Source organism: Hyaena hyaena, unplaced genomic scaffold (assembly GCF_003009895.1).
Source record: "Hyaena hyaena isolate Hyena2069 unplaced genomic scaffold, ASM300989v1 scaffold_745, whole genome shotgun sequence".
Taxonomy (NCBI): Eukaryota; Metazoa; Chordata; class Mammalia; order Carnivora; family Hyaenidae; genus Hyaena; species Hyaena hyaena.
In genome coordinates this window covers 143436-166063 of record NW_024081376.1, presented here as the reverse complement: position 1 = coordinate 166063, position 22628 = coordinate 143436, and the positions used below count along the sequence as shown (strand labels likewise).

Genomic DNA, 22628 nt, shown 5'->3' with positions numbered 1-22628 from the left:
TTTGCTTTCAGCACAGTGATACTGATTTTGAATTACTGGCATCCATAACTGTGAGAGAATAGATTCCTGTTGTTTTAAGCCACCAAATTTTTGTAATTTGTCACAGTGGCTACAGGAAAGGAATACGGCAGCTAGTGGATTCATTCCCCTTACATTAGGTGTCCACTCATTGTCCAAACAGTGTTATCCAGGGGGATGTTGATATGAAAACATAGCCAGTGAGGCCTATCCTCTCAGCAGTGCCTATGAGAATGAAGTAGGTGGTTGATTCTTAGAGAAAGGGCATGGGCTGGGAGACACTTGGATGCATCTCACTGACACTCACTGACACCTGCTACCTGCTGTGATGTAGGTGTGAGCAGAAGTGTGGGGAAGCATAGGGCAGCAGCCATGCCTGAATGCAGCACCAAGCCTAGGGCTCTCTCCTTCCCTACCCAAACAGGGAGTCTGTTCAGAAACAGAGGTCTTAATACGCAGTGGTAGAAAAGAGGTAAGGTTAGAAGATAAATCTACCTGTCCAACTAACTCAAACAAGTGTTAACATCCTTCTTTAGCCAGGCCTTGGGATGAGTTCTTAGCACAAGATTTGCACATCCTGGACAGCTGGAAAGAAAATAACAGGATCATTTAATCATTCATTCAGTCATGTATTTAACAAATGTTTGCTGTGTATAGACATGTACCAGGTTAGGTGACATATGTAGAGTGATTATCTTCATGGGATGAGAAAAGTAAGCAGATAAATGAGCAAAATAATCACAAATTGAGAAATGGGTTATGAAGTAATGAGGTAAGGTTCTCAAGACAGAATGAAGTGTATGAGTTGATATGAAGGTGGTGGTGGCAATCAGTTATATTTGGCATGGGGGATGGTGTGTGATAACGTGGAACGGGTAAATCGAATAGGCAGTTGGATTTAAACCTGGGGCCAGGAGAAAAGGTTTGGACAGGCAATGGAAATCGGTTAGAGCCATGGAAACGAAGGAAAGGTCCAGGAAGAAAAAAAAAAAACATATAAGGGAGATGTTGTAAGTTTTATCTTTGGCTGTACGCATACAGAGGACACGAACATCTTCCACATGTAAAGAAGCGGATTACAAGAAAATTGTAAAGGGGCGCAGTCTCGCCTTCCACCTCTCTCAACCGGACTACACTTCCCAGAATGCCGCGCGAAGCGCGCGAGACCCGAAATGGCTCACAGCCGCTTCCGGCGCCGACGGCCCCGGACAATCATGGCGACACTCAGAGCGTCTGTGTCGCTGTGGAGCCTCCTGACAGGTTCTCGGAGCGCCGAGCGGGTTTGTTTCCGGGCCCGAACTCGGCCCCAGCTCGGCACCCTGCTCCAGCCGCTGCCCGGGCCCTGCGGGGCGGCGTTGCCATGCCGTCGGCTTGGCTCTGAGGCGGGTAAGTGACCCGTCAGATGTCCCCGGCGCGTATTTATGGGAGACCCAGAACCTGCTTGTGGCTGAAGAGAACCACGCGGACCCCACCCCCTTACGCCAGTCTCCCGCTTCTCTAGCAGTGCACTCTTAGGCCCAGCCGGCGCCGTCCTGTACCTTGTACCTGCAGGGTCTGTCATCGTCTGCCTTTGTAATTCCTTCTCGCACTTAACTAACGGTGCTTGAGATCGGCTCCTTGCTATGTTCGGCACGGTGGTATGTTTAGGGGATACGGCCAACTAAACGGGTTTTTCTTCGAGGGAACTCGTGGCTCAGGGGGGGAGTGGCAGTGCAGTGTGACCCAGGCGGTGGATAGGGGAACGCACATAGGTGTAGCACTCTAGGTGGGAAGGGTTCCTGGAGGTTGTGACGAGCGCCGAGACCTGGCTAACCGTGCTATAGTGAGAAAACAGGAAGCATTTCAGGCAGAGGAAACAGCATAAGCGAAAGTGAGCAAAATGAGACTGAACACAGTTAGTTTGGAAACCCGTGTTTTATGTAGGATTGATAAGGGTTGGTTATGGCGTTGGCTCTACGTTTAAAAGAAATCAGTGTTGGGGCGCCTGGGTGGCTTAGTCGGTTGGGCGTCCGACTTTCGCTTAGGTCATGGTCTCGCGGTTGGTGGGTTCGAGCCCCGCGTCGGGCTCTGTGCTGACTGCCGGCTCAGAGCCTGGAGCCTGTTTCAGTCTGTGACTCCCTCTCTCTCTGACCCTCCCCCTGCTCACGCTGTCTTTCTCTCTCTCTCCTAGAAATAAATAAAAATCTTAAAAAAAAAAAAAAAAGAAATCAGTGTTGCTTCTCAGGTTTCTGACTTGCGCAGTTGAGTGGAGAGTAATCCCATTTATACCAAGACAGAGAAGATCAATTGTAGGAATAGGCTTTTGGTGGGGAAAGGGGGAGGTGAGGGAAGAAGAGGCAGGAGTACATAAGAGGAGCTTGGAAGGAAAGCAGAATTAAACGTCTGTTTGCGCACGTTAAATTTGAGGTGCTTTTGAAATTCGAGTGTAGGTATCAATCATATCTGAAGTGAGAAACATTTGGTAAAAGTGGTAACTCAAGCCGGGGGGACTGGGTGAGACTGACTGAGGAGAGAATAGTGCTGAACACGTATTGTCTGCCTTAAGTGGCCTGGGTGCTAGAGATGAGTATGACAGGGTTCTGGACTTTGGAGGAGCACAGTGTTTATGGGACGCAGTGAGTAAGCAAACTACCTTAGTTTTTTTTCTAAATTATGTTGGCAGTCATTGGTGAGTTTCAAGCATGCACGATCTTGATTACATTTAAAAATTTGTTTTATTGAGATACAATTAACATACAGCATTGTGTAAGTTTAAGGTGTGTAACACAATAATAGTATGTCATGAAATTTGTATGTCATGAATTATTACCATAGTAAAATTAGTTTACATCTTTTCTTTCCTGTAGATATAAAGAAAAAAAATTTTTTCCCTGTAGTAAGAACTCTTAGGATCTACTTTCTTAACAACTTTCATATATGCTATCCAGCAGTATTAACCATATCATGTTGTACATTGAATCCCTAGTTCTTATTTATCTTTTAGCTGGAAGTTTCTCCCTTTTGACCACCTGCATCCACTTCCCCCTCCTCCTACCCCTTCATCTGGTAACTCTAAGACCACAAGTCTGATCTCATTTTCTTTTTTCTTTTAAAATCTTTATTTGTTTTGGGAGAGAAGAGAAAACCTATGAGTTGGAGAGAATCTAAAGCAGGCTCCTTGCTGTCAGTGCAGAACCAGACATGGGGCCCGATCCCAAGAACCATGAGATCATGACCTGAGCCGAAATCAAGAGTGAGATGCTTAACTGACTGAGCCACCCACCCAAGCACGACCTGATCTCTTTTTCTGAGTGTTTAAGATTCCTTGTACAGTTGAGATCATACAGTCTTTCTCTGCGTGACTTATTTCACTTGGCATAATGCCTTCACTGTTCATCCATGTTGTCCCCAATGGCACAGTTTGCTCCTTTTTTATGGCCAAATATTCGATTATGCATGCACACATGTACATACACACACACACACACACACCACAACTTTATTATCCATTGATGGATATTTAGTTGTCTCCATATTGTGGCTATCGTAAATAATGTTGCTGTGAACATAGGGGCTCATATCTTTTCAAATTAGTGCTTTTGGCTTTTTTTTTGGTAAATAGCATAGTGGAATTAACTGGGTCATATAGTATTTCTGTTTTTAGTTTTTTCAGGAACCTCCATACTGGTTTTCACAGTGGCTGTACCAGTTTACATTCCCACCAGTGTTGTACTAGAGTTCCCTTTCCTCCACATCCTTGCCAGCACTTGTTGTCTTGTCTTTTTGAGTCTAGTCTTTTTTTTTTTTTTAATGTTTACTGATTTTTGAGAGGCAGAGACAGTGCGTGAGCAGGAGAGAGAGAGGGAGGCACAGAATCCCAAGCAGGCTCCAGGCTCTGAGCTGTCAGCACAGAGCCTGACTCGGGGCTTGAACCCACAGACTGCGAAATCATGACCTGCGCTGAAGTCAGATGCTCAACCAGCTGAGCCACCCAGGCGCCCCATTTTTGAGTCTAGTCTTTATGACAGGTGTAAGGTATTATCTCAGTATGGTTTTGATTGGCATTTCCCTGATGATTAGTGATATTGAGCATCTTCTCATGTGTCTTTTGGTTATCTGTATATCTTCTTTGGGAAAATGTTTATTCAGGTCTTTAGCCCATTTTTAATCAGATTATTTGTTTTTTTGGTGTTGAGTTGTATTCTTTAGATATTTTGATACTAATCCCTTATCTGATTTATCATTTGCATTCTCCCATTTAGTAGGTTGCCTTTTCATTTGTTGGTGGTTTTCTTTGCTGTGCAAAAGCTTTTTATTTTGATGTAGTTCCAATAGTTTGTTTTTGTTTCTCTTTCCTGAGGAGATGGAGTAGACAAATGTTGCCGTGGCTGATGTCAGAGAAATTACTGCCTGTTTTTTTTTCTAGGAGTTATGCCTTTAACACATTTTTAGCTTATTTTTTGTGCATGGTGTAAGAAAGTGGCCCACTTTCATTATTTTGCATGTAGATAACCAGTTTTCCCAGTATTATTTGTTGAAGAGACTGTTTTGGTTTTTTTTTTCCATTGTAATAGTCTTGCCTCCTTTGTTGTAAATTAATTGACCACGTAAGTGTGGGTTCATCAGGGATATTGGCCTATGGCTGTATTTCTTTTCTTTTCTGGTCTTGGTATCAGGATAGTGCTGGCCTCATAGAATGTATGGAAGCTTTCTTTACTCTTCTACTTTTTTTTTTTTTTTTTTAAAGTAGGCTTTATGTTTAGTGTAGAGCCCAGTGTAGGGCTTGAACTCATGACCCTGAAATCAAGACCTGTGTGAAGATCAAGAGTCGGCTGCTGAATTCATTGAGCCACCCAGGTGCTCCTATTATTTTGGAAAGTTTAAGGAGAAAGAGTACTAACTCTTCTTTACATGTTTGGTGGAATTCACCTGTGAATCCATCTGGGCTTGACTTTGTTGGAGTTTTTTTAAAATTGTGATTTAACTTTATTTTACTTGTAAGGGGTCTGTTCACATTTTCTGTTTCTTCCTGCTTCAGTTTTGGAAGATGGTTATGTTTCTGGGAATTTACCCATTTCCACTAGATTGTCATACAGTTTTTCATGGTAGTCTCTTATAATCCTTCGTATTGGGTGCTGGTTCTTCTGTTTTAATTCTAATTTTATTTGAGTCCTTGTTTTTTCTTGATGAGTCTGGCTATAAGTTTATCAATTCTGCTAATCTTTTCAGTGAACCAGCTCTTGATTTCATTGATCTTTTCTATTTTTTTACTCTCTTTCATTTATTTCTGCTCTAAATTTTTTATTTTATTCCTTCTAATGTTGGGTTTTGTTCTTTTTCTAATTTCCTTCAGGTAGAAGGTTAGATTGTTTATTTGACATTTTTCTTGTTTCTTTGGTAGGCCTGTATTCCTGTAAATTTCCTTCTTAGAACTGCTTTTGTTGTGCTCCAAAGATTTGGGGCTGTTGTGTTACCATTTTCATTTGTCTCCGTATATTCCTTTTCGATTTCTTTGTTGACCTATTGGTTGTTTAGGAGATTGTTGCTTAGCCTCCATGTATTTGTGTTGTTTTTTTTAAAAAAAATTTTTCCCCTTGTACTTGATTTCTAGTTTTATACTGTTATGGTTGGGAAAGATGCATGATATGATTCAATTTTCTTAAATTTATTGAGACTTGTTTTGTAGTCTAACATGTGATCTATCCTGGAGAATGTGCCATGTGCACTTGAAAATAATGTGTATTCTCTTGTTTTTGGATGGAATATTCTGTATAGATCTCCTGAGTACATCTGGTCTAACGTGTCATTCAAAAGCATTGTTTCCTTATTGATTTTCTGCCTGGATGTTCTATCCATTGATTTAAGAGTGGTGTTAAAGTGCCCAGCTATTATTGTATTACTGTTAGACATAATTTATGTCTATTAATATTTTACTTTATGTATTTAGCACCTCAATGTTGAGTGCATAGATATTTACAATTATTATGTCTTCTCTTTGGAGTGATCCCTTTATCATTATGTAATTCCCTTTGTTTCTTGCTACTGTCTTAGTTTTAAAGTCTATTTTGTATGATGTAAATATTGCTACTTTGATATTTTTTTACCTCCCATTTGCATGGAATAGCTTTTCCCATCATTTCACTTTCAGTCTCTCTGTATCTTGAGTTCTGCAGTGAGTCTCTTGTAGGTGGCACATAAATATTTTTTTTTTCTTAAATCCATCTTCTACCCTGTATCTTTCGTTTGGAGAATTTAGTCCATTTACATGTAAAGTAATTATTGATAGGTATTATACTTATTGCCATTTTATTAATTGTTTTCTGGTGGTTTTTGTAGTTCTCTGTTCCTTTCTTTTGCTCTCTTGTTGTTTGGTGGCTTTCTTTAGTGTCATGTTTAGCTTTTTTTCTTTCTTTGTGTGTGTGTGTGTGTGTGTATGTGTGTGTGTATTACAGATTCTTGATTTGTGGTTACCAGGGGTGCATATATAATATCATATATGTATAGCAGTCCCTATTAAGGTGATGGTTGGTTAAGTTTGAACACATTCTGAAAGGACTATGTTTTACTTTTTTCCTCCATGTTATATATATATATGTATATATAGATGATATCATATTTTACATCTTTTTATTTTGTGTGTCCTCTAGTTTTTTTTTAAATTTTTGTAGATATAGGTGATTTTACTGCTTTTGTTTTTTTTACTTTTTTTTTTTTTAAAAATGTTTTATTTATTTCTAGCAGAGAGAGATACACACACACAGGGTGAGCAGGGGAGGGTCAGAGAGAGAGGGAGATACAGACTCTGAAACAGGCTCCAGGCTCTGAGCTGGCAGTCAGCACAGAGCCCGACGCGGGGCTCGAACCCACGAACCGCGAGATCATGACCCAAGCGAAAGTCGGACGCTCAACCGACTAAGCCACCCGGGCGCCCCTGTTTTTTTTTACTTTTTTTTAACTTTTTTTTTTTTTTTAACAAATAGTTTATTGTCAAGTTGGTTTCCATATAACACCCAGTGCTCATCCCCACAAGTCCCTCCTCCATGCCCATCTCTCCCCTCCCCCCCACACCCATCAGTCCTCAGTTTGTTCTCATCATTCAAGAGTCTCTCATGGTTTGCCTCTCTCCCTCTCTTCCACCATTTCCCCTCTTCTTCTCCCGCATGGTCCTCTGTTAAGTTCCTCCTAATCCTCCTATACGTGCAAACATATGATATTTGTCCTTCTCTGCCTGACTTATTTCGCTCAGCATAACACCCTCAAGGTCCATCCAGGTTGCTACACATGGCCAGAGAACTCAGAGCTGGACCCAAAGGTATGCAGCCAACTAATCTTTGACAAAGCAGGAAAGAATATCCAATGGGAAAAAGCCTCTTTAACTGCTTTCGTATTTTAACTTCCATAGTGGTTTTCTAAGTGATTAATCTTCTTTACTGTATGTTTGGTCTTACTAGTGAAATTTTTTCCTTTCACAGTTTTCTGAATTGTAGTTATTGTCTTTTATTTATTTATTTTAACCACTTAAGGAATTACCTTTAACACTTCCTATAAGGATGATTTAGTGGTGATGAACTCCTTTAATTTTTGTTCATCTGGGTAACTCTTCATCTCTCTAATTCTGAATGATAGATAATTTGCTAGGTAGAGTATTCTTGGTTATAAATTTTTTTCTTTTCAGCACTTTGACTATGTCCTGCCGTTCCTTTCTGACTTTCAGATTATTTGCTGAAAAATTTGGTGATAGCATTATGGGATTTCCTTTGTATGTAATTGTTTTCTCTTGCTGCCTTTAATATTCTCTCTTTATCTCAAGTTCTGTCATTTTTATTATGTGTCATCGTTTGGACCTTTTTAAGTTCATCGTGTTTGGGGATTTTTGTGCTTTCTGAACTTGGATGTCTTCCCAGATGAGGGTAATTTTCAGCGATTACCTCTTTAAATAAATTTTCTACCCCCTTGTCTCTCTCTTTTTCTTCTGAGATCCCTATAGTACTATGTTATTGTGTTTGATGATGTTATAGAGGTCTGTTAATCTATTCTTACTCTTTGTTATTTTTTTCTTTTTGCTCTTCGGCTTGGTTGCTTTCCGTTACGCTGTCTTCCAGATCACTGACCCATTTTTCTGTATTCTCTTATCTGCTGTTGATTCCTTCTAGTGTATTTGTCCTTTCAGTTACTGTATTCTTCAACTCTCATTGGTTATTTTTTATATTTTCTATCTCTTTATTGAAGTTGTGAATTCATCTATTCTCCCTCAAGTCTAGTTGAGTATCTTTATAATTGTTACTTTGATCTTTTTATTAGGCATATTCCTTATCTCTGTTTTGTTTAGCTATTTTTCTGTGATTTTTGCCTTGTTCTTTCAATGTGGACATATTCTTCAGTCTCTTCATTTTTTTCTAACTCTGTTTGTGTATTAGGTAGATATGTCTCCTGATCTCTAAAGTAGTGTCCTTGTGTAGAAGGTCCTGTGGTGCCCTGTAGCACAATCCCTTCTTGTCAACAGACCACAGGGTCCAGGTTTGTCCCCTGTGTGGGCTGTGTGTGTCCTCATTTTGTGGCTAGGCCACAATTTCTGTGTGCATCCTGGTGGATTGGGCTGGCCCTTAGCTCAGTGGACTGAATGTCCTGCTTCATTTACTGTAGGCACGGTGGGCAGCGTTTGCTGTCTGTACTGTTGAGAGGCCTGGCTGCAGCTGCCACAGGCTTGCTAGTGGATAGCCTGGTTGTTTCCAGTTAGTCGCTGGGACGGCTGTGGGCCCACTGAAGGGGGCAGAGTTTGTTCCCCATGCAGCAGCTAAGAGGCCTGGCTAGCAGGAATTGAGTGAATGCTGTTGTGTGGAACTGTCTCCCCCACTTCCTGTGGCAGGAGTTGCTTTGGAGGGGTGCCTACCAAGGCAGGTGGGTTGGGTGGGACAGGTCCACAGGACAACACTGAGGCAAGGCACATGCTGCTAGCAAGATAGACAAAGGGTGTGTTAGAACTGGCTCCCTCAAGAGTCTGGCTGTCTACGCTTGGGGAGGGCAAGAAAAATGGCACCACCATCACTTTTGTTAAGTTTCCTGCAGATTCCTGTCTTTCTAGCACATGTCCTCAGATTAGTCAGTAAATTGCTTTCACATATGCCCCCGGTGCTTTTCCCACTGCTGCTTTTGTGCTGTGTCTGGGGTGAGTTATTTAACATGCTGGGTCTCAGTTTTTTAACCTCTGGCTCTCTCAGAGTTTAAAATCAGCACCACCTCATTTTCAAAGCCAGACCTTATGGGGACTCCTTTTTCTAGCGTGGGTTCCCCAGGGCTGGGAGAAGTTTATTCTGAGAGTCTGATCTTGCTCTGCTGTGCTTGTGATGTCCTTGTTTTTGGTTAGTTGAGCCAGGGGTTTGGTTCCTGTGTTTCCACCCTTCCTACCCTTTTGGATGTGGCCTTATTTCTACAACTAGCTGTGAGAGATCTGTTCTGCCAGCCTTCAAGTCATTTTCAGAGTTTGTTGCCATACATATAATTGTTGCCTCGGTGCATCCTTGGGTGAAGGTGAGCTTAGGATCCTGCCACTCCACTGTCTTCCCTGCATTTCTCCTCTGATTTCTTTCATCATTGTCTTTTAGTTTTCAACACAGAGCTCTTTCACCTCCTTGGCTAAATTTATTCCTAAGTATTTTGTGGTTTTTGATACTGTTGTCAGTGGGATTGCTTTCTTTCATTTTCATATAACTTACTGTTAGTATAGAAATGCTAGTGATTTTTAAATGTTAATTTTGTATCCTGCAACTTTATTGAATTTGCTGATTAGATCTAATTGTTTTTTTTTTTTTAATTTGGTAGCGTTTTTAGGATTTTCTACATACAAAATCCTATTGTCTGTAACCAGATACAATTTTACTTATTCTTTTCCAATTCTGATAACGTTTTCTTTTTTTTTTTTCCTCCTAATTGATTGGCTTGGACTTGCAGCAATATGTTGAATAGGAGACATCCTTATCTTACTCCTGAACTTTGAGGAAAGGCTTTCAGTCTTTCATGGTAGCTGTGGCCTTTATTATGTTGAGGTGTGTTCCTTCGCTACCTAATTTGTTAAGAGCTTTTATTATGAACCAGTGTTGAACTTTATCAAATGCTTTTCTGCATCTGTTGAAATGATATGATTTTTTTCTCTCATTCTGTTAGTGTGATGTATCACATTGATTTGTGTATGTCAAACCATCCTTGCATCCTAGAGATAAATTCTAATTGATCATGGTGAATGGTTTTTTTCATGTGCTGCTGAATTTGGTTTGCAAGTATTTTATTGAGAAATTTCACATCTGTGGTTATCAGGAATATTGGCCTCTGGCTTCTGGCAGTGTCCTTTTCTAGCTTTGATATCAGACTAGATTGGGTGTGTTCAGGGTGGTATGGCTGTAGAGTCTGGCTTTGGTATCAGGATAATGCTGGCCTCATAAAATGAGTGTGGGAGTGTTCTCTCCTGTTCAGTGTTTTGGAGGCATTTAAGAAGGATTGGCATTAATTCCTCTTTGAATGTTTGGTAAAATTCACGATCTGGTATTGGGTTTTTCTTTGTTGGGGGATTTATTATTGCTCATTGAATCTCCTTAATAGTAATTGGTGTGTTCAGATTTTCTGTTTCTTCCTCAGTCTTGGATTTTTTTCCATTTCTTCCTTTTCCTATTATTCCTTATCCTAGCAGCATTCATAGGTCATGTGGGCCAGATATCTTACAGTCATTCCTGACTTCTCCTTTACTCTCCACATCTAGCCAAACAACAGTAGTAACAGCAAGAGCTTTGTTACTTACTATATGCCAGTACTTACTGAGCTAAGTACCTTACGTATTTAGCACATTTAATCCTCACAATCCCAGAAATACCATACTTATCTCCATTTTACAAAAAAAAAAAGTGTACTAACACAGAACATACTGCCTGTTATATCTTATAAATCTCTCTTTAATCCTTTATTTCCCACTGCCACTACTCTGATCAAGGCTATCCTCATCTCTTGCCTTAGCCTCCTAATCAGTCTCCCTGACTCCATTCTGACACCACTGTAGAGCATTCTCCACAGAACCAGTGTAATCTCTTAAAAATGTAGTCAAAACAATAGAAAAGAGTAAAACTAAAACCTGGTTATTTGAAAAGATAAGAAAATTCACAAACCTTTAGCTAGACTAAGCAAGGTAAAAAGAGAAAGGACCTAAATCAACAAAATTATAAATGAAAAAGGAGACATTACAACTCATACTACAGAAATACAAAGGATCCTAAAAGGCTAATGTGAATAATTACATGGTAAAAAGTGGGCAACCTAGAGGAAATGGAAAAATTCTTAAAAACATGCCCTACCAAGACTGCTGGTGTCCCTAAAAATCCCTGGGATATGTGGATGGAGGATGATCTTGGCTGAAGATTCTGATTTTAGAGTCACCAGCATATAAAAGTGATTAAAGTTATATTGCTAGGATATCATCCAATAAGAATATAGGAAGGGAGAAGAGAAGGATTTTTAGGGACACCAGCATTTACAGGACTAGCAGAGGAAGAGGTGGCTGGGAAGGAATGGTGCTTTTTTCCTCTCTCTCTTTTTTTTTTTTTCCTAATGGAGATGGCATAGGGGAAGTTAGGCAAAGGGATAGGCAAACTGGTAAGGCAGAGATATCTGGGTCTCCCGTCCTGTCCAAGCTTCTTCCATGAAACCCACATGGCCTTTTCAATTCCATGTCCAGTGATCTAAGCCTGTGTTTCCTAGTTGCAGCCCCTTAGCTTGGAATTTTCTTCCCTTTATTCTCTGTCCTGTTCAGGCCCCTGGGAAGTCTTCTTTGACCCTGGCATGCCCTTCTCTGCTCCAGGAGCATGTATGTGGCACTTGCACTGGGGACCACCAGGACAGACTAGAGCTGATACAGGCTCTAGAAACAAACTTTGGTTTGAGTCCTGACTCTGTCACTTAATAGCTAGTTGTCTTTAAGGAGGCTCTAGTATTTTCATTTATAAAATTGAGACATCCACACCTATCTTGTGGGTTGTTGTAAACACTCCTAAAAATGTATGTAATGCCTGACGTATAGGAGACAACTAAGTTATTACTACTTTACTTACTTTTAAAATTTTGCTTCTAAGTAATCTCCACATGCAATGTGGGGCTTGAACTCAAAACTCTGAGAATAAGAGTCCCATGCTTTACTGACTGAGCCAGTCAGGCACCCCAGATTAATTAGTTTTTTATATTGCTTTTCCACTAGATTGAGTGCCTTTTTCGCAGTATTCTTATCACTGTAAATGCTCAGTAAATGTTATCCAGGAAAGAATGAATGGATTTCATAGGGATTAACATTATGCATAATGAAGTAGACATTTTGTTCATCATTTCTGTTGTTAACTTTTCTGTTTTGAGGTCTTGTTGGCTCGTCATTTTTACCATCTTCTTATTTATTAAAATCCATTTTAACAGAATCTGGTAGCTCAGGGATCAAGAAACCTACATTTATGGATGAGGAAGTCCAAAACATACTCATCAAGATGACAGGCTTGAATCTACAGAAGATTTTTAAACCAGCTATACAAGAACTGAAGCCACCAACCTATAAGCTGATGACCCAGGCACAGTTGGAAGAGGTATGTGAATGCAGACATATTGCAGGATACTTTTCTTTAAAGGGTTAAATGAGATTTCCAGAGGCTCCCTTGGTGCTAAGAGCTGCTCTTCCATAGGCGCTCATGATGGGAGTTTCAGGCACAGACTGAGAAGAGAAATGGGAGCAGGCAGGCAGGCAGAGAGAGTGGCTGAAATTAGGCAGATGAGGGGTGGGGTGGGCACGTAGGTCAGGCCTGGGTGTCCAAGCAGAGCCTCTCTTCTGCTCCCAAACCTGCTTGAGCGTCCTTCGTTTGTCCTGCCTGCTTCAGCTTCCTTCCTCAGAAGCTTCTGCTGTGAGCTGCTTTGAGGCTGATGCTTTGGTGGAATTAAGAGATCCTGCTGAACTGCATCTTACTCTAGGCACCAGGGTCCTCCTGGAGTCATGCATATTGAATGCTTTCTGGAAAATGCTTTGGTGTATGAATGTGTGAAGTATTATTGCTCTCTCTAGTTTAAAAGTAAGTTACAGTCAGAGCAAAGCATTCAGATATCCAGTAGTATATCACATGAGTAAAAGGTCCCCCTGGCACTTCTCAGAGGTAATCACTGCTAACAGTGTGGCATGGAGCAGTGTGGTCAGTGGTTAAGAGCATGGGATTTGGAGTTGAGTTGCCAGGATTCAAGTCCCAGACTGCAACTTCTTAGAATTTACTTAACATTCGTGTGCTTTTATTTTCTCTTCCATGAAATAACAGTATCACCTAGTTCAGAAGGTAGTTGTGGGCATTAAATGAGCCAAATACTTTGAGAGTATGTGAACAGTATATGATACATAGTACATACACAATAAATGAAATTCTTCTTTCATTTCAAGCAGATTTTGTGGCCTGGCTCTGTCTCCGAGCATCCTTTGCTGTATTGAGAATGGTTGAGCCTATAGGTGGTGCTCTCAGCCACACCACAGAGGCAAAAGCCAGGGCGCTGGGGACTTTTCACTCACCCAGTCGTGGCTACAGCTTCTTTTCTTCTTAGTCCTTGGCATTTTTTATCAGTATCTGCTTTTGTCAGATGATGATTCTTGTCCATAACCTTGTAGCTTTCCTTAAGAAATGTTTTATTTCATTAGGCTACAAGAAAGGCAGTTGAGGCAGCTAAAGTGCGATTAAAAATGCCACCAGTTCTGGAAGAACGAGTGCCAATAAATGACGTGTTAGCTGAAGATAAGATTTTGGAAGGAACAGAAACAGCCAAATACGTGTTTACTGATATATCATATAGCATACCACACCGGGTGAGTATATGTCTAATTGCAAAATGATCTTTATTTGAAATATGTGGAGTTGGGCCTGAGGGATGAGGGTCAGCATCATTGTGACCCAGCTGTCTCTGAATCTTCCAAACCAGAATTCCTGTGATTGGGTGAGACTCTTGTGGAAGATCCAGCCCAGCATAAGGAAGAAGAAATGAGACTAGTCCCACATCATCATGTTACCATGTCCTTACAGATTATGGACACAGTATATTCCAGATTGACTGCAGAGAAAGGTGTGCTGAGACAGGACTAGGGATTTACAGACAGAAACCCACCCCCAAACCACAAATAGGCAGAAATCTTCAAGGCAGTGGCAGAAGAGGATTCTTCTGCCCAAGTTAGACTGACTTCCTAAGCTGAAACATTTGGGGGACATGGAGGGTTTCTTTCCTGTAAATTCTTGAGGATGCCAAAAAACCCAGACTTCCCAAAGGATACTCACTCTTAAGAATTTGCAGCAAGAATGACAGGTTTCCCCAGATAATTCTCAGATACTGCTGTTGCTTTTGGTGTGGTTTTTACTCTAGCTCCTTTCTCCTTAATGGCCAATTCCAAAAAAAACACTCTGGCACTTATAAAATAGGTCACTTTTGTGTTTGACTCTTTTCAAATAAGAGTGAAACAAGCGATTTACAGTTCAGCCCACATAGCAGTACTATGTAATGCTAGGGTTGGGGGAAGGGCCACACCACATTAATCTTTTTATCATACATGATTATGGTCAGGAGACATTTGAGCAATGTCCATGTCTGTACATCAACCACATGTATGTCTGACCTGATCAGAGTTTCATTTTAATTAAAAATTTTGCTTTGGGGTGCTTTAATGTATGTTTGCAGTGCTTTGAAGGCTGTTTAGGGGAGTGTTTTATAACCTGAAAGGGAGAGAGGAACTTAGAATTCAAATGACCATAATCGTTTTGAGAAATAATTGTTATTTAGGCATCTGCTGTTTTTTGTTTGCAGTACTTGATGAAAGTTTGATTATATTATCCTCAAAACACATTCAGAGACTCTCACACTCTGAAAAGTTGAGTCGGTACCATCTGATTAATTTAAAAATTAATCAGATGTATATCAGTTATCTGTGATGTGCAGAGTTCTGTGTAAGTCACTGGGTATTGCAAAGAATTGTAATCCATAGCTCCTGCCCGTCTTCAGTTCTCTAACAGTATCTAAGCAGTGTCAGGAATCTTGTACCTGATAAATTGCTACCTGAGCAACACAGACAGTGGGTGGAATTCAGAGGGAAACGATCTCATGGCCTGAGATTTGGTAGTTGGAAGAGTGAAGAGGCCGGAGGCAGGTGGACAATCTCTCTGGCACATTTATGTTTCCTTCCAGTATGAGGAATGAAAGAAGTGTGGAATTAAGATTCCACATTCTTGGGTTTGTTCCTTTTATCCCAGGGACTTTAGAGGTAGATCACAAAGTAGTAACATCTGTTTCAGTGAGACTTTGGGATGGGGAAATGAAACAGTTCGAAAGGTCTCACAGCACTTCTTTCCTCTGAAATGGATTTAGGTGAATCTCTGACCACCTTTTTTTAGTAGAACCATCTTATGTATTGAGCTCACTTTAGGACCATGGTTGGCAGTTAGTAAATACTTTCATTTTAGATTTCTGATTGTCAGAGGCAGAGCATTGATTAGTGAACTAAGTATCAAGTCTTGCCAAGTCTTTGAGGTTTAAAATTATCATTGAAATCGTATATAATTGCATTCTATGTCTCCCAGTTGCAGTTTATATTTTGATTGCAAGGTATTCTTATAATGGTGCTTAATGGAACACTGAAACTGAAAAGAAGTCTTCACAAACTCATCCTTGATTATGTTTTCTATTTCAGGAGCGTTTTATTGTTGTCAGAGAACCAAGTGGCACGCTACGGAAAGCCTCTTGGGAAGAACGGGACAGGATGATACAAGTTTATTTCCCAAAAGAAGGCCGTAGGGTTTTGACACCAGTAATTTTCAAGGAAGAAAATCTTAAGGTAAGGTGACTGTGGTTTCATAGAGTCAGTGGTGATGGTTTCTTTGTTGAACATTGGCTCTGGTGCTGCAGGGCATCCTGCTTGGATAAGCATAGATAGGCTTTTTTTTTTTTTTTTTTTTTTTAATATAAATCTAAGTTAACATATAGTGTAGTATTGGTTTCAAGAGTAGAATTTAGTTACTCCTCACTTACATATAACACCCAGTGCTCATCCCAACAAGCACCCTCCTTAATGCCCCTTGCCTATTTAGCCCATCCTCCCACCCAACACCCCCAGCAACCCTCAGTTTGTTCTCTGTATGTAAGGGTCTCTTATGGTTTGTCTTCCTCTCTGTTTTTGCTTCTCTTTCTTTATGTACATCTGTTTTGTTTCCTAAATTCCACATATGAGTGAAATCATGATACTGTCTTTCTCTGACTGTTTTACTTAGCATAACACACTTGAGTTCCATCCACGTTGTTGCATATGGCAAAATTTCATTCTTTTTGGTTACTGAGTAATATTTCCATTGTGTGTGTGTGTGTGTGTACACACACATACACCTTTATCCATTTATCAGTCAATGGACATTTGGGTTCCATAATTTGGCTATTGTTAATTGTGTTGCTATAGACATTGGGGTGCGTGTGCCCCTTCAAATCAGCACTCCTGACAGATACATGTTTCTGATGATGTCTCCACCACTGTTACCTGTCTTGCAATTGGTGTAGCTGGGATTTGAATCTAGTGTGAGTTATGGAGACTATATTATCTCTGCCTACCTCTTACTGGGGACAGATGTGGATGACCACATCTGTCATGGCATCAGGACGAGTGTTGAACTTTCATGTTTTTCTCATCTAATTCCAACTGTGCTGTGTGCTTTTAGATCATGTATAGCCAGGACCGGCATGCTGATGTCCTCAATCTCTGTGTTGCCCAGTTTGAGCCAGATTCTGCTGAATATATCAAAGTGAGTATATTTTATAGTTTCTAAAGTATGGACTTAAGTATGGTTATGAATAAAATTTTTACAGGGGGAAGAGAAATACCTGAACATCTAGGGAATACCTAAGTCTACCAGATATTTTATCCTTACAGCAGCCCTTGTGGATGAGAGAATTTAAGTTTGGAGAGTTAAGTAGCTTGCTAGAGTTGCACAGCTAGTAGGTGGTTGTTTTAGGACCCAAACTTGATGGCAAAGCCTATTCTCTTTTCATTTTGTCATAAAGGAACAGAGTCATTTACTAAAATTTGCCAAAATGTCACGTGTGTATCTTACAATTCAGTAAGTAATCATGTAGTGTCTTCTGTGTGTAAGAGAGTATTGTGGATAATATACAGGATGACATGAACTAAGATAGGGTTGCTCTGTCAAAGCTTGCAGTCCTGAATTGACTTTGGAGAAGGGTGCTATGTAAGTATGCAGATAATTATCACCTTGGGTTTAAGATGTTAGGTACTAGAAGAAGACTACAAAGTACTCTCAGGAGGGGCTTCATAGGGGTCTTGAACAGGGTTCTAGAAGGGCAGCGAACAGTGTGAAGTTGAGTGAGAAGAGATGTTTCAGGCAGGGAGGCGAACAGTGTGAAAAACAGGCAGGAAACTGCTTGCAAATGGCCAGTCATCTGGTTTGCTTGTACATACAATGTATATGTATGAGAGGTGTTCAAGATGAAGCTAGAAAAGTAAATAGTAAATGGGGCCGTATGTGACCTCAGATGCTAGCCTCAGGAATCTAGACTTTAGGAAGTAGGCCTTTGAAAGCCTTTTGAACACAGGAATGCCTTATTTATCATAGTCCTCAGTTTGCAAGATCAGTCTGGAAGAACTGAAGGAACATTAGTTAATAAGATGGAATGGAGCAGTTGATGGAATAGGAGAAAAAGGGAAGACTAAAAAAATATTCTTGATTTTCTTTTTTTTTTTTTCTCTCTCTCTTCCTCTAGTGACCAAGATAATGGTGGTCCATTATTTCTAGTGGTCTCCATACGTGTAATAGGTGCTTCGTAACTAGTGCTTGGCTGCTGAAAAGTAATTGATCTGACTGTAAATGTGTGGCAGGCTTGTTCCAGGCTGCCAGAAAGTTCTACAGTGGAGGGTCAGTTTAAACCAGAGCTATTGGTAAATGATAGCAGAGGCATGTATCAGTAGACCTGATTTACAGATACTTTTTTGGGCAATGTTCATGTTAGTAAATGTGCATCCAGAAATGCTTCTTTTTATTTTCATGTTTCTGAAAAATTACATTTTATGTGGATAGATTCATCATCAGACTTACGAAGATATAGATAAACATGGAAAGTATGACCTTTTACGTTCAACAAGACACTTTGGTGGAATGGCTTGGTATTTCGTAAATAAGAAAAAGATTGATGGTTTACTGATTGACCAGATTCAAAGAGATCTGTAAGTACAATCTTAGTAAGTAAAAGAAATTCTTACAACTATTACAGTAAATCTGTATTTAAATGATTTTTCCCCATTGATGACATCGTATTGTCCAGTAAGAAATACCTTTCATTTACCTCATTTACTTATGGGTTTGTTTTTCTAGCACAACTCCGTTTTTTCAAGTTTTTGCTTTTGTGTGTGTTTTTTAAAAAATGTTTTTAATGAGAGAGAGAGACAAAGAATCCAAAGCAGGTTCTAGGCTGTCAGCACAGAGCCCGATGCAGGGCTCGAACTCATGGACTGTGAAATCATGATGTGAGCTGAAGTCAGATGCTTAACCGACTGAGCCACCCAGGCGCCCCTGCTTTTGTGTTGTTTAAACATGGCTAGATTCTTTGAAAGAGTACATGGTAGTGGATCTGTATTATATACCTTGGATACTGACTTATCCTGGGCCTCACCAATGTTTCTGGGGATCAGTGAACTTTCCAGACACTCAAGGGATTAAATAGGATATATAAAGACATAAGCTCTGACAGGTGCTTGTTTTCTGGTGGGACTGGGGCTTTTCAGTAAAAGTCATTTAATTTATGAAAATACTGTTGCTTTTGATACCCCTTGCTTTTGCAAGATTTTTAAGATGTTAAAAAAATTGGTTTTTTTTCCAAAGTTGCATGAAACAAGGAATGTCTGTTGTATTTTAACATGCATATATTTTAACTGGTGTGCGCCCAAGGTTCTAGCTGAAACAATACTTTATTGCTTCTGATGAAACTGAACATTGTTTTTGATTATCAGTTGGATTAGAAATGCCAAGATGACAAGGAAAAGAAACCAGCATGGCTGTAGTAAGGTCAACTCTGTATGAAAAGTCCTTGACTGACTAAAAGGCTGGTCAAGATGGTTTAGGGATTACTGCCACCTTGAGACTATAAGGAGCTTTGACTCAGAGTATCCTCCATGCAATCTAAGTCCTTCACATAAAGGTCCTAAGGCATTTGGAACTAGAAGGTTCCACAGGCATTCTCTAAGAAATACAGCCCATATTTGGAACCAGAGCATCATTTCTCATAAAAGCAGCATTCCTAATGGTCGATGACTTTGGGCCAGCCCACTACATCCAGTTCATAGGGCAGATTACCTTCATCCCACATAAGCAGGGGGCTCGTTGGCAGTGATGTCTCCTGTGAGTGAATTTTCTTAGAAGGTTTTTAAGGTGGAATCATTCTGAAGTTTTTTTACTATAAACACATGTTTTGTGAAAAATTTTAATGTGTAACTGAAAATTAAAGTTCATTATTAAAGTGCACGATTATATATTTTAGTAATACTCATTACCATATGTAAGCTTTACATTTGAAGCACTTGTATACTGGGTTGGAGTTTTGAGTACTTAATCTTTTGTGCTTCACATTAAGTGAAACCATTCCTATGGGGTTTCTGATGGGGAATGTGCTGCAAATCCCAGACTGGACAGTAGAGGGTGCACATCCTCACTGAATGGAACACAAGGCAGAACTGGATTCCGCTCAATTATTGCAGACTCAAGTCCACTGTTGGTTTGTGGTTGAGATTCTTTTAATATCTGTTTGAACATGGAAACTTATTTGCTCTTATCTTCAAATATGGGCTGGGGGTTACGCTAACTTGTTTAGTAAGATGCAGGCATTATACTTTAACATGAATGTAAGAAAGCCCTAAACAGGAATCTAAATATGGAAACCCATTTAAGCCCTTTATAGGACCACATGCCTAAGCTCTAAACAATTTTATTTTTTATGGGGAATTTTATTGCTATGTTTATTGGATTTTGTTAGATTATAACAGACAATACATTTGTAATGAATGTGTTTGAATTTTTTTCCCTGGAAAGTTACTATACGAACAGCTCTGGTTTCTCATTTCTCCCAGAGGATGGCCTTGAGAGTGGATGGGCCTTGGGATAAGCCTAGAGCATTTCTCTAAGGTCACCATGGCTTGAGAAATTCTTTACTCCCATGGCCACTCCACTCTATCCCCTAGCTCAGATGTAAAGCAGGGAAAATTAATGAGATGGCTGGGAGAAATACTGAAATAAGATGTCTTTATCCCTCCCCCCAACTGGAGGCAATAACTGACTAAGTGTACACAGCATAACCTCAAAAGCATAATCATTTTAGAAAGGTGGTTACTCCCTCAGCTTAATGTGACAAATGGTGGGCAAGTATTGACTATGTGAGAAGACAGTGACTGTTTGGTTTGGGGAAGGCTAAAGAGGTTTTTATGCTGATGGAAGTTGTTTACACGTTTCTAAAAAGGTAGTACAGGAGCGCCTGGGTGGCTCAGTCGGTTAAGCGTCCGACTTCGGCTCAGGTCATGATCTCACGGTTCGTGGGTTCGAGCCCTGCATCGGGCTCTGTGCTGACAACTAGCTCAGAGCCTGGAGCCTGTTTCGGATTCTGTGTTTCCCTCTCTCTCTGACCCTCCCCTGTTCATGCTGTCTCTATTTCAGAAATAAAAAAAGGTAGTACAAATGAGAAGACTGCCTTCTAGGTTGCTAAAGTAGAACTTGACATTCCTTCTGACTCAGGTGCATAATTTCAGATTTGCTTCGCTAGGATGCTATTTTTTAACTAATGGGTTCCTATGAATAGACAGGTGGCCTGGGAGTCATTCCTTGGACTCCTAGGAGGCCTCTTGTAGAGGCATTTATCCATTAATTCAGAGTCTTAATGAAAACTTGTTAGCGGAAGAGGTCACTGCTAATGAACTTAAAGGCAAGTGGCTTTGAGCATCCCCTGACCACCAGCCTCCAGCTTATGTGGGATGAAGGTACTATTCCTGCCCTCTGAAGGGGACATTATTAGCTACTGGTGAATTGGGCTGGCCTGGCAGCCGTCTCCTGTTAAGAATGCTGTTTCTATGAGAAGTAATGCTCCATTTCTGAAAAGAATATAGTCACACTTAGAATATATTCACTTTCATAAACTGGGTCCTGCCTACCTCAGTGTGGAAATGAAGCCTAAATTGGCCCATTTTCTGAAAATGCCTTTAAAAATATAAAACCTAAAGGCTTAAAAATTTTCTGGCCTGAGAAAAGCTTGAAGTGGAATTTTAAGTTGGCGCACATTTTTATAGGACTGTGAAGCAAATGAAAACTGACTGACTGCAGTAAATCCTTTCCCTCTAGTTTGGATGATGCCGCCAGCTTGGTCCAGCTGTATCACATGCTCCATGCAGACGGCCCGTCAGCTCAGGAGGCCAAGGAGCAGGCTGCTGAGGGTGTACATTTAATTAAGGTAAAGGGACTTATTTCGCCTGGCTGTTGTGTGGTGCTAATTGAGTTGGAAAGAATTCTTTTTTTTAATATCAGACGATATAGATTTATTTTTCTTAATTTATTGTCAAGTTGGTTTACATATAAGAGTTGGGAAGAATTCTGAAGTGGGTCATACTGCATGGTAACTAAACATTTGTGGTCTTGAAACAGTTGACTAGAGTCCTGTAGTTCTTCAGCCTGGATAACAAACAGATGGGATGGGAGTGGGGGAGCTGCAGGCTCGAGTCCCGAGTAGTTCAGATAGTAGGGCAGCAGCCCCCTTGTTCTTTGAGGTAATTAAGTGAACAGCAGGGCAGGGTGGAGTAGCAGGTAGCACATGTTCCCAGTGTACCTCCCCATCCTTCAAGGTGGTCACAGTCCTGTCCAGAAGGGGAGAGGGTGGTGCTTGTATATTACTAAGTCTTAGCTGCATTAGCACTTTGGAGCTACGTACCTCCCCCAACCATGGCCTTAGATTTCTCTGTCTCTGTATAATTTTCATGTCTTCTAATGCTCAGGCTAGACATGGTTTTGTGGATCTGGCTTCTCTCCCAGTGTTATTTTACGCATACCGCAGAGCAGTTCTAAGGATAAAAGTGACCAGTGACGACGCCCTATAAGAAGTAGAGAGAAACTATGGTACTGACTCTGGTTTTGTGTAATTGGTCAGATAAAGCAAAATGCCTTTGGGGAAAATAAAGTGGTTTTGAAATCTGATGATTTTCATTTTGATCTAGCAGGAGATATTTTAGGATTCTTCTGGTATTTAGAATTACTATGGCTTGAACTGTGTTGGATATCATTTTTTGTAGTTTTATTGGTTTATAATCAGGAAAAAATTGTGAAACTTGTAAGACTTTAAACTGAGACTTTGGTAATGCAGAAATGGAAAACTTTATAAATAGTACATGTTCTATTGCTTAAAAGAGTTTCTTTTTTTAAATTTAAACAGGTCTTTGCAAAAACAGAAGCACAGAGGGGAGCATATATAGAATTAACACTACAAGCTTATCAAGAAGCATTCGTTAGCCATTCTGCAACTTCCTGAATTTTTTAAAATAAATTTCATTTTACTAAATACAACTAGCTTTC

At 40.2% G+C, this 22628-nt stretch overlaps 1 protein-coding gene across 1 annotated transcript; it reads left to right on the top strand.

Annotated features, from left to right (window-relative positions):
* The first annotated feature begins 1202 nt into the window (after positions 1-1202).
* Positions 1203-22619, top strand: MRPS22 (mitochondrial ribosomal protein S22). Its single transcript, XM_039218194.1, has 8 exons — positions 1203-1404; positions 12439-12602; positions 13688-13852; positions 15719-15862; positions 16734-16817; positions 18108-18253; positions 21408-21516; positions 22489-22619. The coding sequence occupies exons 1-8, from the start codon at positions 1233-1235 to the stop codon at positions 22582-22584; spliced, it is 1080 nt and encodes a 359-aa protein (XP_039074125.1). The 5' UTR covers positions 1203-1232; the 3' UTR covers positions 22585-22619.
* Positions 22620-22628: the final 9 nt, after the last annotated feature.

Bases quoted from the DNA above. Each gene is read 5' to 3' on its own strand.
- MRPS22 (XM_039218194.1), top strand. From the start codon at position 1,233: ATGGCGACACTCAGAGCGTCTGTGTCGCTGTGGAGCCTCCTGACAGGT. The intron at 12,603-13,687 runs GTATGTGAATGC...TTATTTCATTAG, and splicing joins CCCAGGCACAGTTGGAAGAG to GCTACAAGAAAGGCAGTTGA. The intron at 21,517-22,488 runs GTAAAGGGACTT...AAATTTAAACAG, and splicing joins AGGGTGTACATTTAATTAAG to GTCTTTGCAAAAACAGAAGC.